General features: G+C 61.8%; 1 protein-coding gene across 1 annotated transcript in view; it reads right to left on the bottom strand.

The window, feature by feature from the left end:
- KCNK9 (potassium two pore domain channel subfamily K member 9) overlaps positions 1–7,136 on the bottom strand; it is a 91,873-nt gene extending 84,737 nt beyond the window's left edge. Inside the window, exon 1 of the mRNA XM_061122787.1 lies at positions 6,854–7,136. Coding sequence (XP_060978770.1) covers positions 6,854–7,136 — 283 coding nt within the window. The remainder of the gene's footprint in view (positions 1–6,853) is intronic.
- Positions 7,137–12,881: the final 5,745 nt, after the last annotated feature.

Raw genomic sequence — 12,881 nt, 5'->3', positions numbered from 1 at the left:
GGGAAGGTGGCCAAGCCAATAGACGGTCACCAGCTGGGGACGCCCTGTATCTCCCAGGCCATGGGGGCAGCCATCTCATGGTGTCCTGACAAGCCAGGCCAATGCACTCACGGAGCTCCTAAATTTTCTCATCTTCCCCTGCTGCAATTTCGTTCCATCGATCATCTCTATTTCTCTGGGTCCACAGCACATAATTGTTTGATGCTCTGAGATCAGTGTCAGGGCCCGGGTTCAGCCCAGTCCAAGACAGCGACCACAGGAGAGTTCTCTTGGAGCAGACGACAGATGTTTGAGTGGGCCGAAAGCTCAGAACTCATCAGTGCGAGGAGGGGGCTGCCCAGAAAAGCCGGCATATTGAGAGGGAGCATTAACAGAAGTATAGTTCTAGACCAGAGGAGGTGATTCTCTGCTCTCGCTGCGAGATCAGACCTGACTTGGATAGCACACGTGCATGCCAAAACTGCTCAGGGGAGAGGGGCCCAGCTTATGAAGGCATTATCAAAAGAAACTCAGGGGCCCTGGGACCATCTCCAAATTCCCAAGACTGTTTCAGGACAGGAAGGGAACCAAACTACTCAGCCCTTCCGCCGGAGAACTGGTAAACCACAGGGTGGGAGCCTTCAGTTTGAAAGGGAGAACTTTCTACAGGCAGAGGTCCCAGAGTGAGGACAGGCAGGAGAAGGGAACCCTGAACATAATCCCTTAAGGAAGTGAATAGCAGACACCCCCAGCCCCTGCCCATGGGTGGCAAGGAGGAGGATGTCCACCAGGTGGAGAAGACCCTCAACCAAGCGTTCACATCCTAGACCCCGCTGCCCGTGGACTCTCTCAAGAGTGCCCACTACCACTGCCTCTGCCTCACCAGCCCAGGGGCCTTGCTTCCTAACCTCAGCATTCCACTCATTTCCTACTGCTTTCCCTGGTCCTAAAGCACAGCTGGTGTGACTCAGAGCGCAGGTCAGGCGCTCAGGGCTGGCTGCCTGTCCATCCTGGCTCCCTGTGTCCATCACACCCTGGACCACACCACATACCTCCTGCTCCAGACCCACCACACTCTGGGTGCTGAGTTCTCTCTCCTCTCCTGGCTCTGGACTCCCAAGTTCCAAGTTCTAAATGGAGACCTTCTGGTCCTTCCTCAAGTGACCACCATGGAGACTGGCCAGCCCTTTGAGAGAAGGCCAGCCCTCAACATGCAAACCCCTTTTCCATGTGGAGGGAATAACCTCCACATTCATCGAGGCACACATACTTCATCACATGTGAAGTGATGAGCTCCCTGTCACGAAAAGCATTCAAGAAAAGGCTGGCTGATGACAGAGGATTCGGGGGGCTTGGCAATGTTCTGTCTCTTGAGCTCAGTCCTGGTTGCATGGCAGGGTTAGTTTACAGGGATCACTGAGCAATACATTTGTGATAGGTGTGCTTTTTCGTACAAACATCTTAAGAATTTTCAAATTAAAAGTGACTGAGATCTGCCGATTGTCTGGTGGGAAGATGAGGTTGGAATAACCTGAAGATCCCCTGCCATCGAGGCATTAACACTCACTGAGCCCGCTGAGGTGCCATGCACCTCACCCCTCACAGCGGCCCCCACCCCACTCTGCATATGGGAGGAGCTAGGCAACATCCCACTGATAGAGGAAAGCGTGAACCATGAGCAGAGCTGCGTGAGCGCTCTGAGCAATGAGGAGTGAGTGAACAGGTAAGCAAACAACAGCATGGAGGAAAGGATGGATGCACACGTGGGTGTGTGGGGTGTGACACACGGGTGCAGGGAGGATGTCGGGGACGGTCAGGGACAGGTGTGAACACAGGTGCATGGGGACGGTCAGGGACAGGTGTGAACACAGGTGCATGGGGACGGTCAGGGACAGGTGTGAACACAGGTGCATGGGGACGGTCAGGGACAGGTGTGAACACAGGTGCAGGTGTGAACACAGGTGCAGCGAGGACTTGGAGGGCGTGGGGTGGGCAGGCAGGGTGGGCAGGCGGAGATGTGGACACAGGTCCACAGGGGAGGAGATGCACATGGAAGCCGGGTTCACCTCCTGCCCCAACTTTCCCAGGCTTAGCTAGTGAAAGTCGAGGCTGATGAAGACAACAGGTGTCCACACATGGGGTCTCACGTTGGACCTGCCATCTCAGAGCCCTCAGCATGGTGGTGTCTCTTACACCTCGGGAGAGCCATCTCTCTCTCAGGTTGCCCCGAGTCAGGGAACCCACCCCTCTGCCTCCCCCAGGACCTGTACAGACAGGCCGTGTTTGCTGAAGGGCCAGGGCCACACAGCGCAAGGCCAGGTCCGGGCAGGCCTGGGAGGCGGAGCTCAGCACAGCCTCTCATGCAGCCATACCCAGCCCACTGCCACACAGAAGGTCACAAGGAGACCCCAGCCCTCCCCTCCAGCCCGCCGTGTGTGGGGTGGCCAGGCCTCCACCTGAGTTTGGCTGAGCAGGATTGCTGGAGGTAAAGGGAGAAGCAGAAAGACACAGATGGAACATCCCACAGGCCCATCCCTGGCTCCTGGTGGAATCTGTGCTGGAGCTGGCAGTGAGGAGATCCCGACCAGTGAGTTCTGGGCCCTCTGCCCCAGGGCACACTGCTTCCTCTGGGCCTCAGTTTGCTCATCTGTAAAGTGGGGCGATGCTCCCTCCCGCCTCGGGGGGGGGGGGGGACGTGTGTGGAAGCCGTGTACTCAGGGGTCCTGCTCCCATCCAGGATCCTCCTGGAGGTGCCCACTCTGTATGGGGCTCTGCATGGGCCCTGGGACGCCACTTCCCCCGTGGGCAGAATAAATGGCGTCAACAGCGCTGGAGCTGGAGGAGGCACTGAAGACAGAGGCAGTGAGGGGTGGAGGGGAAGCCAAGCGTCCTGGAGGACAAGGGCGAATGGGGACTCTCACCGACCCAGGTTGCCTGCTGGCGGCACGGGAAGGGTTAATGGAGTTCAGCTGTCCCGGCGCTTCCCGCTGGACAGTACCCAACTGTGTGGGTTTCCAGCCCCCCTCCTGCCTCAAGGCCAGACCTTATCTTATCATCTTAGATGGTCCCAGAGCCTCAGCGGCAACACAGGCCAGGCAGGGGCAGCGCAGTGAGGGTGCAAACCATGGACAGAACACCGCACCAGGAGCACGAGAGGATGACGCGGGAAACACTTCCCACTTGGCGAGAACTCTGTTCAAGGTCCTGTGTGTGAGCAAGGAAAGGGATGTCCCACTGCATTCTCAGGGGACCTCGAGCAGGGACGGCATCCCACGCCCCGCCAGAGACCCGCTCCCTGAGCCGATCACCTTGGTTCCTACAACAGCCACCCCGCCTTTAGCTAGGGGGACCCCCCGCCGTCAGTCTCCCCTCCTCCAAACAGCAGCAAAAACATAAAACCCACGCCCTCCACTCCCTCCTTCCCCTGTGAGGACGTTTTTAAATTGTCCTCTTAGATCCTCCAAATGAGATCAGAATTCTAAGCACAGTTTCTTCCTTAATGATCTCGAAGGTGGTAACAGCTTAGAACACAGATGTGAAGAGTCTGAAGAGAAGTGTCGAGATTCCCGCTGCTGTCAGGTGTAGTAGCTGAGTGTGGGACACAATTTTGGCCTCAAGCGCCTCCGTAGGAAGAGCACAAGTTTGTTGGGGCTCCTTCCCCACCTGGGCCTTAGCCCCAGCAGAACAACTCAGCCCAGGCACTCTACAGCCCTGCCAGGCCGAGTCCCACCACTCCTCCTGACAGCCCAGGAAGAGGGGTGGGAGGGCATCCAACCCTCCTGCAAATCAGACAGGCACGGCAGGGTGTGCAGAAAAATTTTCATCTTGACGTGATGGAGAGTTCCAAAGGCCTAGGGCTTGCCAAATTTAGAACCAACAACATGATCCACTGGGCAGTAGCTACAAGTGGCACAGACCTCAGAAGCAGCGAGTGGGGACAGACAGCACCCAGATCCGGATCAACGATGGAAGCAAGTCTGCCCTCTCAAAGCCAGTGTGACCTCTACTCATTCCTCCTTGGGACAAAGGGGGCTGAGTCCGGGCCTCCCGGGACTGCAGGGGCTGTGGTTGGCGTGAGAGCCCAGCAAAGCCTCTTATGAAGACGGCGGCCATGGATCCAAGGCAAAGTGGTCATTATACGTGTTCTTAAAATCCATTTCACCGAGGGTGCTAATAAGTGCATCCATCCGGGAAGCAGGGTTCATTAGAAGAGCGCGCGGGTGGCGCCTGCCCCACCTTGGAGGCTGGAGACGCACCTGACTCATCAACATCACCATCCGACAGGAGAAGGCTCCTCAGAGGGCCTGGCTTGGGGCTGGGTTTTGTTCTAGGCCTAGGAGCACCTCAATTTACATTTATATTAAAAAAAAAGAAAACAAACAGAATTAACTAGAAAGGTGCCTGGTTTCCTGCAAATGCGAGCTCTTCAGAGCAAAACAGCTTCTTAGGGGAGAATTTCAGGCTGATGTCAAAATTCCTGGGTTCTCACCTATGAAGTGCAGACAGCACTGTACCAGGTGGCTGCAGGTACGAGGGAGCCCACTGGCCCTTCGGAGTCCCCCGGTGGGTGTTGCCAAGTCACACCCCTCCTACAGGCAGGGGTAAGTGAGGCTGAGAGTCAGGAACCAGCCCACCGCACGCACACCATGGTCTTCCAGGTGTGACCGGCCTCAGGTTCCAAGCCCGGTCAGTGGGCTTCCACGACAGGGAAGCGCTGTTAGGACAGTCTTGTCTTCCTAACCTTACACATGCATTCCAACCTTTCTTTCTGGAAAATCAGTTGGAAATTCAACAAAAAAAAAATGAGGAAAAAGTCACCCAGTCACCAGCTGCCCCTTCTCCTGTGCTGACCGGAGTCCCACCCGCACCTCTGGCTAAGATGCATTCAGCCACCCTGTCTCGACTCTTTCTCTTTGGAGGCCTGTTAGAAGCACATGTCCAGAACTGCCAATCAGAATCAATCAATGCAATCAACAAGAACCTGATCAGGTAAATGGACCATCTCTGGGTTTGATTTGTAACTCCAACCACCATCTCGCCAGTGCTGCAATTCAATTCTCAGAACCAGCCCAAGCGAGGTTTCCTGGGCTCTTGTCACTCCTGGAGACCGGCATGCCCACAGGTTTCATCTGTTTTGAGTCTACATCACTCAAGGCCCTTCCGGGAATGATGAGTTCTTCCCCTCCCCCGGGATGGTCAGCTGGTGGGGGGTCGGCGGGACAGTCCCACAAGCAGGCCCCTGCCCCACAAGATTGCCATCCTGCACATGTGTGTCTTGGCCACAGCTCACGCTGAAAGTTTAAGGACAGAAACGCTGGCCGGCTGGCCCTTTCGGGAGCTGGAAGCACAGGGTGGGAAAGGAAGGACTTTTCTGTGTTTTGGCCACAGGGCCAGGGGCGTGTGGCAAGAGGGAGCAAAGCTGGTTCTGCTGACAACAGAAGGACGATTTCCTTCTGAAAACATAGAAACCTACACCAATGAATTAAACATTTCAAACAAGATGACTCTCTACAAAGTCTTTTCAACCAAGAAGGAAAGACAAGCCGTCCTGTGCTGGCGCTTCCTGTTGCATATGGCACTGAGAAATACTGTTTTTGCAGCATGCAGAGCTTTCCAGAGAAAGGAAAATATCAAGGCAAAGGAAAATCAGAGAAAGAGGTCCAGAGAAGTCAGGCAGGAGGGATGATGAGAGGATGGGGGGAGAGGAGGCCTTTGCTCAGGGCACAGGGGCACAAATAAGTGGACGGGGGCAAAACAGCGATGGCCGTGAGCCAACGTGGTGGCCCTGACAGGTCCAAGGAGGTGGCTGTGGAGGGCAGGAGCCGCACTGAGACAAGTTGCAAACCAGAGACGCCACCCTACCTCCTGCCTCCATGGGGAGGGGTCCCCACCTCCACTGGGCTGCAGGGACCTGCTCCTTCCGCCGGCCTCAAAGTGTGATAGACACAAGTTCTCCAAACCCTAGGCCTCCGTGGGTGGGCGGCTGCCCTAGGAACCCCCCAGAGACTGCTTGGTGGGCAGTGCCTTTGAGCTCAGGACCCACAGGATGTACCAACTGGACTCTCTCCCTGAACCCGGCCAGAACTTCCCCAGCTTCTCAGCAATAGGCACACTTGCCTCACCCACCGTCACAGCCCGGGGGGTGGACGGTCCCGTCCCCACCCCACCCCAGCCCCCGCCCTCCTAGAGCCTTTCAGCGGACTGTCACGGCCCCCTAGTCTCCCCCACCACCCCCCGCCCCCCACATCACCAAACAGCAAACTCTCTCCTGCCAGGGGCCTGGCACACCCGGGCTCCAGCCCTGGAAAAAGAAGAGCCAGGAGGGAGAAAAGATGAGATGTGGGCTCGGAGAAGGCTGGCGAGGGTCAGCGCCTCCCACGCTCCAAGAGCAGTGCCTGGGCCATCTGAGTCGGTCTCCGCGGCGCGGGTGCCAAACCAGCCCTCTCCAACTCCGGGAGAGGTAGTAAGTGTAAGGCTTGGAGCCCCGCGCAGCCCAGCCCGCGCTGGGGCGGTGGGTGGGTGGGTGTCTGCTACGGGATTATTCTTAGCGCTCCACTCTCTTCGCAAAAGTGGCGCCTCCGCCCTCCAGGCTCGGCACGCTCGCTCCGGGCTCGCACGCCCGGTCCAGACACCGGCGAGGAGGAGAGCCCCGGGTGGGGTCCGCGAGGGGTGAGGCCGGCGAGGAGGCGCAGGAGAGGCGGGGGGCTCCCGGAGAGGAGGGGGCGCTGCGGGAAGGCACCCCCCTCCCCGCGCTGGCGACAGGCGGCGTTTAACCCTCGGCGCCCCGCACCCAGCCCTGCGCTGCGCGCTCAGCCGCCTCCCCGGACTCCTCCCGGGACGCGGGGAGCCGGGCGGCGGCGCGCCCAGCTCTTACCTATGGTGGTGATGACCGTGATGGCAAAGTAGAAGGAGCCGGCGAATTTCCACTGGACGCCGGCGCGGTGTGGCTCCGACTGCAGGATCACCAGCTCCAGCTGCCGGTAGTCCTCGCTGCTGATGTTGTACTTGCCCTTGATCCGGATCTCCTCGGCTTTGAGTTTCTCCTCCTCGCGCATCTCGTGGTCCGACTCGAGGGCGTCGAAGACGGCGGCGCCCACCAGCAGGTAGGTGAAGGTGCAGACGATGAGGGACAGAGTCCGCACGTTCTGCCTCTTCATGGCCGCCAGCAAGGAGCCGGCGCGGGGGGCATGTCCCGCAGGCTCGCAGCCGCGCGCGTCCCACTGCAGCGCCCGGCGGCCGCCGCCGCCGCCTCCTCCGCCGCCGCCGCCGCCTCCAAGTTGTAAGCGGCGGCGGCGGCAGCAGCAGCAGCAGCAGCAGCAGCAGCGGGGAGGCGGGGGGCGGGGAGGCTGGGGGGGCCCCCCTCCGCCGGGGCCGCCACAGCCGCTGCCACCGCGAGGCGGCTGGCGGGGCAGGGGCGGCGCGGGCCCGGGCTCCGGCGAGAAGGCGGACAGGCACAGGAGGCTGCTGGAGCGCCGGGGCCAGGAGTCCGGGAGCCCCGACACCCTGCGCCAGACCCGGCCAAAACAGCCCGCCCCACTGCGCAGGGCCATGCACAGCGGCCCCGCCGGGCACCGCGAGGGCCTCGCTGCCCTCCGCACCCCGCCCCCCGCTCCCGCCGGAAAAGCAGGGGCGGGAGCGGGAGCCGGAGCGCGGCCGCCGGGGCCCGCGCCCCTCCGGGTCCGGCTCCGGGGAGGCGGCGCCCACCTAGGAGCCCGCAGGTTTGCGCGCGCCCCGCGGGACCTCCTTCCCCCTTTAGCCCTCCGCGCCCCCCTTCGAAGGGGGGTGAAAAAGTTTGCGAAGTGGCGGCGTCTCCGGAGTCCCCAGCGAGCGGGGAAGGGGCCGAGCAGGTGCAGCGGGCGGGGCGGCCGGCTGCCCGGAGGTCCGAGCGCCCTGCGTCCACCCGAGCGCGCTGGGACGCGGCGGGGTCCCCGCCAGGCGTCGGCCGCTCCGCGAAGTTTGCTGGGCTCAGCCCCCGAGGCGCGGGAGCGGGGTGCGGCCCCTGGGCGGCAGGGCCCGCGGCGGAGCGGCCTCGGGGGCTGCCGGGGGACGGCGCGGCGGCGGTCGGCCAGTCCGCTCCTCCGGGGGCGGCGGGCGCGGCGGCGGCGGCGGCGGGAGGGGTCCCGCGGGCCTCGCGGAGATGCGGGGTGGGCGCGGGCGCATGAGCCGCGCCGGGGTCGGGGCCCTCCGGCGTCCGGGCGTCCGGGGAGGCGGCCGCAGCGCTGGTCTGCCTGGAGCGCTGCGTGCGTGCGCGCCGGAGGGAGCCCGAGTGTGTGTGCGTGTGTCTGTGCGTATGTGTGCCCGTGTGAGTGAGTGTGTGTATGCGCGCGCGGGCGCGCGTGTGTGTGTATGTGTGTGTGTGTGTGTGCGCGCGCGCGCGCGCGTGGCAGCCCGGCTCCGGCGGGAGGGCCACGGGGGGCGGGGGCCGGGCTACGCTGAGGCCCGGCCTCCCTCCCTCCTTTCCCCCTCCCGCAGCCTCCTGGGTGCGCCACCTCCCGCCTGGTCCCCAGCCAGCTGGCGAGGCAGCCGCGGCGGCGGCTCCCGCTGCAGACCGAGCGCGGCGCAGGGCGCACGCGGAGGGGGCCGGGGAGCGGCGCCCGGTGGCACCGGGGAGGGGGCGGAGGCGGGCGGAGGGCCGGGTGTCGCCCGAGTGGGGGTGGGGGGCGGAGCGCCGGCAGGTTTCGGCGGGGGGATGGGAGGATAAATGAGGCTGCTCGGGCGGCTCGAGTCCAGCTCCCTGAGAGGCGGAGAGTTTGAGAGACCCGGGCTCGAGCGCAGAGACGGCATGCAGCCGGAGAAGGCGGACAGGCAGCTTGAGGGAGAGGAGAAATCCGGCGGAGAGTGGGCGCACGAGGGGCGGGTCCGCGGGCGCCCGAGGGGAGCGCGCCGCCGCTCGCTGCTCCCCCAGGGGTCAGCCACCTGGCCGCGGGCGTGTGTCGCGGGTCTGGATGCACCTCCTCTTGGCGCGCTGGGATCCCGAGGGCCGCGTCGGACCCGGAGGGCGCCGCCCGCCGGTCGGCCCAGCTCCGGCCGACCTGAGCTGTCCCCCGGGGAGAGCGCTGAGGATGGCAGGAGCCACCGCTCCTGGGATGGGGCCGCTGGGGAGGACGCCGCGTCCCCCCGTCCGCTTCCTGTTGCTTTTCCGAGAAACACTCCTTAGTTCCCCGAGGCTGAGCGCGGGGTGCCCCCAGAACTCAACCCTGACCCTCCCCGCGGCTCTCCGCCCCTCGCGACGGCGCCTCTCCCGCCCAGCCTGGGGAGGAAGCCCGGGCGTCCGCCTGGGCGCAGCTGCTCCCTGAGGCCAGAGGGCGGCCCTCGCTCGCCTTGACTCGCCTTATGTTTCAGCCTCCTTTGCCCTCCTTCTCCCCATCTTCCCTCAGGTCTTCGAGGGAGTTTCGACAACCAGCCCCTTTAATCGCCTTTTGAGCAATGAAGCCCGAAGGGGCAAGCGGGAGTCGCGGAGACCCCTGGGCGCCCCTTCCCTTGGACCTCGGCCAAGAAAGGGGAGACTTAGGGGAAGGGGCGCCTCCCCCCGGGCGGCGGGCTAAAAAAACGGAGCAGAGGCTAGTCATGGACTCTGGGCCAGGGAATTAAACTCAACCCTCGCTCAACTCGCTCCAGGAGCCCAGACCCCTGCAGATCATGCCCTCGGGCCGTGCTGGGCTCCCTATCCACAGGACTCAGGGTCGAGCGAGTCTGGGGACCCACGGGGGCTCCCCGGCTGGAATGCCGTCCGTCGCATTTTGGGAACTTGCGGGTGGTTGTGCCCCGGGCGTGCGTGCCGGGGAAGGGAACCCGCGCTGCGGGCGACTTCTGGGCCGGTGGGTCCCCGCTGGGTCCAAGCTCGCCCTCGGGCGCGGGGGCCGGGAGCCTCACCCCCTAGCGGGCGCTCTCCCCAAAATTCATTTTGGAAACCGAGGCCCCCGCGCTCAGCGAATGAGCCTGACCGCCCGGTGAGTCACCGCGAGCGGGCGACAAGGATTCCCAGCAGCTGGTAATTAATTGCGCCGTGGCGGCTCGGCCCACGGCGGAACCCCAGCCGGGCCTCCCGCCGCGCGGCCGCGGCGCCACCCCTGAGTCACAGCCGTCGGGCCCACGCCGTCCGGAAGCTGCCCGGACGCCACCAGGGGGCAGTGGACTCCGACCCACAGGTCGCCCGCTTTGAGTCAACCCCTGGTAGGAAAAGTCCAGGCTGTCCCCGCTGGCAGGTGCAGGAGCAGGGGATGGGAAGCTGTCCACCCACGGGTTCCAAGCTTCGTAGGGAGCCGCTTTTATTCAGTTTACAGACAACCTTTCAGGCAAACGGAGCAGCCTTGTGTGCGGCATTGGAAGGGACCTCAGAGACGAACTAGTCCGAACCGCTTGTTTTACAGACCGGAACACTTCCAACGGGAGAGGAGCACGTGCCCCCAGGGACGCTAGGCAATTCGGGTCCAGAACCAGCACTGAACTTCCTCCTGGCTTCTGTCCTGCGTTCCTTCAAGGACCTGGCTGGCCGCCTTCTGACCCCAAGTTCACAGTGCCAGGAAGAGCCCCAGACCACTCCCAGACAAGGGTCCTTCTTCTCCCCTTCCAAATACAGCCTTTGGACTCCAGAGACAGTCCTGGGAGCCAGGCCTCTGGAGGGTTCTTGGTGGGGGAGGGAAGAAAGAGGAGGGCTTCCTGGTCTGTCCCCCCAGCACCCACACTTCTTCCCCTGCCCTGTCCTGCCATGGTCTTGACCAGCACGGGGAGGTGAGCTCCCTGGAGCAGAGCCTGGGTCTTGACACCTTCCCTGGCCCCAGCCACTCATCCCCAAGGCAGTCCCTCAGCTATAGCACTGCGGGGTGCTCAGTCCAGAAAGCAGGCTGCTGGACGTGGGTCTGCAGAGACCACCTCCCTCTTTGCCCCTGTGATCTGGGAACACCAACTCCAGCTCAAACTGGAGGTGGATCCAGAGCTCAGGTGTGGCCAGGCCAGGTTCTCCTAGCCCACAGTGACTGGCTGGGCGTGGCTCACCTCCTAGCCAATGAGAACCAGGGAAAGCATTTCTTGAGGAGCCAGCGTGGAGAGGCACCGCAGGCCATCTCCCAGCAGCAAATGCTTCATCCACTCTGGTTTAGGCCACTGTGAGTTGGTGCACAGGAGACCTGTGCAGGCTGGGGCCTGTGCGCTGACAGCCTGTCTGTGCTCCTCCTGAACTGACCCTGGGCCTCCCTGGCCATTAGTGTCTTTAGTAAAGCCAGGTGTATCTGATTAGATAATAGAGAACATCATGGTTTTATAACTCCACTGCCTACTTGTTTTCTCTGTTCCCTTCACATGGTGGGGTGTCCAGAGCCCCTGGGGTTAGAATCACTACCCTGCCTTACCCAGGGAGGCCAGCAAGTTTATTCTGGCCCCGCAGTGAGTCAGGTGGGCCTCACTTCCCGTCCAGTGCCCCTTCCCCATCAGCAGATGCGTCTGTGGGCACGGGGCCAGCGTCCAGGGCAGCGGCCTCTTCCGGTCCTCACTCCTCCATGCCTTTGCTCAGGATGTTCCCTCCATGTCATTACCGTTCCCTGCCCTCCTCAGGCTCTCGTCTCTTCGTCGTCAAGATCCTGCTCTGGCATCTCCTCCAGAAGCTCCCCCTGTCCCCAGGCTGGATGAGGGAGGCGCCCGCACCCCTGCACTCATTTATGTCCTGTGACCCCTACGATGCCAGCCACACCGCCCCCGCCAGTCAGTGAGCTCCTTGAGGGCAGGGGCCATGCCAGCCTCTACTCAGTCACACCAGACCCCCCCACACAGCAGGCTCCTCTGTCCGTGGAATTCTCCAGCAAGAATACTGGAGTGGGTAGCCATTCACTTTCTCCAGCAGATCTTCCCCACCCAGGGGTAGAGCCCAGGTCTCCTGCGTTGCAGGCAGATTCTTAACCATTCACGCCACCAGGGAAGCCCCAAGGTATACAATAAATGTTTGTTAAAGACTACAGAGCAGAGTTGAATTCATATGCCAGTAGGTTTGAGGTCACTGCCGCAAGCGAGATCTCTCATAGGAGGACAGGAAGAACTAGATGCAAAAGAGCGAAAGAGAAAAAAAAAAAAAAAAAAGCTATGCAGATGGCAAAGATGGTTACCTGCCAGGACCCTGAAGTGCCCAAGGTTTAGGCCTTGACTTTGATGCCCCTGGGGGTCCAGTGCAGTGAAGAAGGAGGAGAAAGAACACAAAAGACAAAAGTGGAAGAGAGGGCAGGAAGGAACAAGAGCTCAAACAGGAAGCAGTGAGCTTGGAGAGGGGAGTGGCGCCAAGGCTGAGCTCACCAATATTGGCATACAGGCTGCCTGCCCTTGACCCAGGCCCAGGGCAGACATTGCTAATCAACCCCAGCCCTGTCTTAGGTCAGGATCTGTTGTTACAGCCTGAGAATCTTGAACACAGGTGTACACACAGGGTTCATTCTGGGCTCAGTACTCACCTGTTTCCTTTCAGGGCCATCACCAATCTGGCCCCATGGTAAAGAAGAGTTTACACCCATTGTAGGAGGACAGAAGGGGCCATGAGAAGCTCTTGATTGAGAGTGGCACCACGATGGTGGTGTATGGCCCCTGCTGTGATGGTCCTGAGGGAGTCTTTCTTGAGCACCTGCTGGGTGTTTGGCTTGAGCTGGGGCATCAAGTACTCGTGTTGACCCTGTGAGGCCATTGTCATCCCACTGGCTGGTGATGAAGCCAAGGCTTCATGCTTAGGGCGGTGACCATGATAGATGATGCTTGGTGGAACGTGGTGGGAGCTGGGAGGCCATGCCCTTCTCTTCCAGCCCAGGCAGCAAGGCTGCAAAGGAAGAGGGAGGGTCAGCACAGTCCCTGGTACCCAGGAAGGGCTCACAGTGACTTCACTGGCTCTGTGATTAGACCCAGAGAGGCCAGGGCCAGCTGCAGGGCTG

Source organism: Dama dama, chromosome 21 (genome assembly GCF_033118175.1).
Source record: "Dama dama isolate Ldn47 chromosome 21, ASM3311817v1, whole genome shotgun sequence".
Lineage (NCBI taxonomy): Eukaryota > Metazoa > Chordata > Mammalia > Artiodactyla > Cervidae > Dama > Dama dama.
The sequence above is the reverse complement of the archived record's forward strand: the minus strand, read 5'-3'. Positions and strand labels throughout refer to the sequence as shown.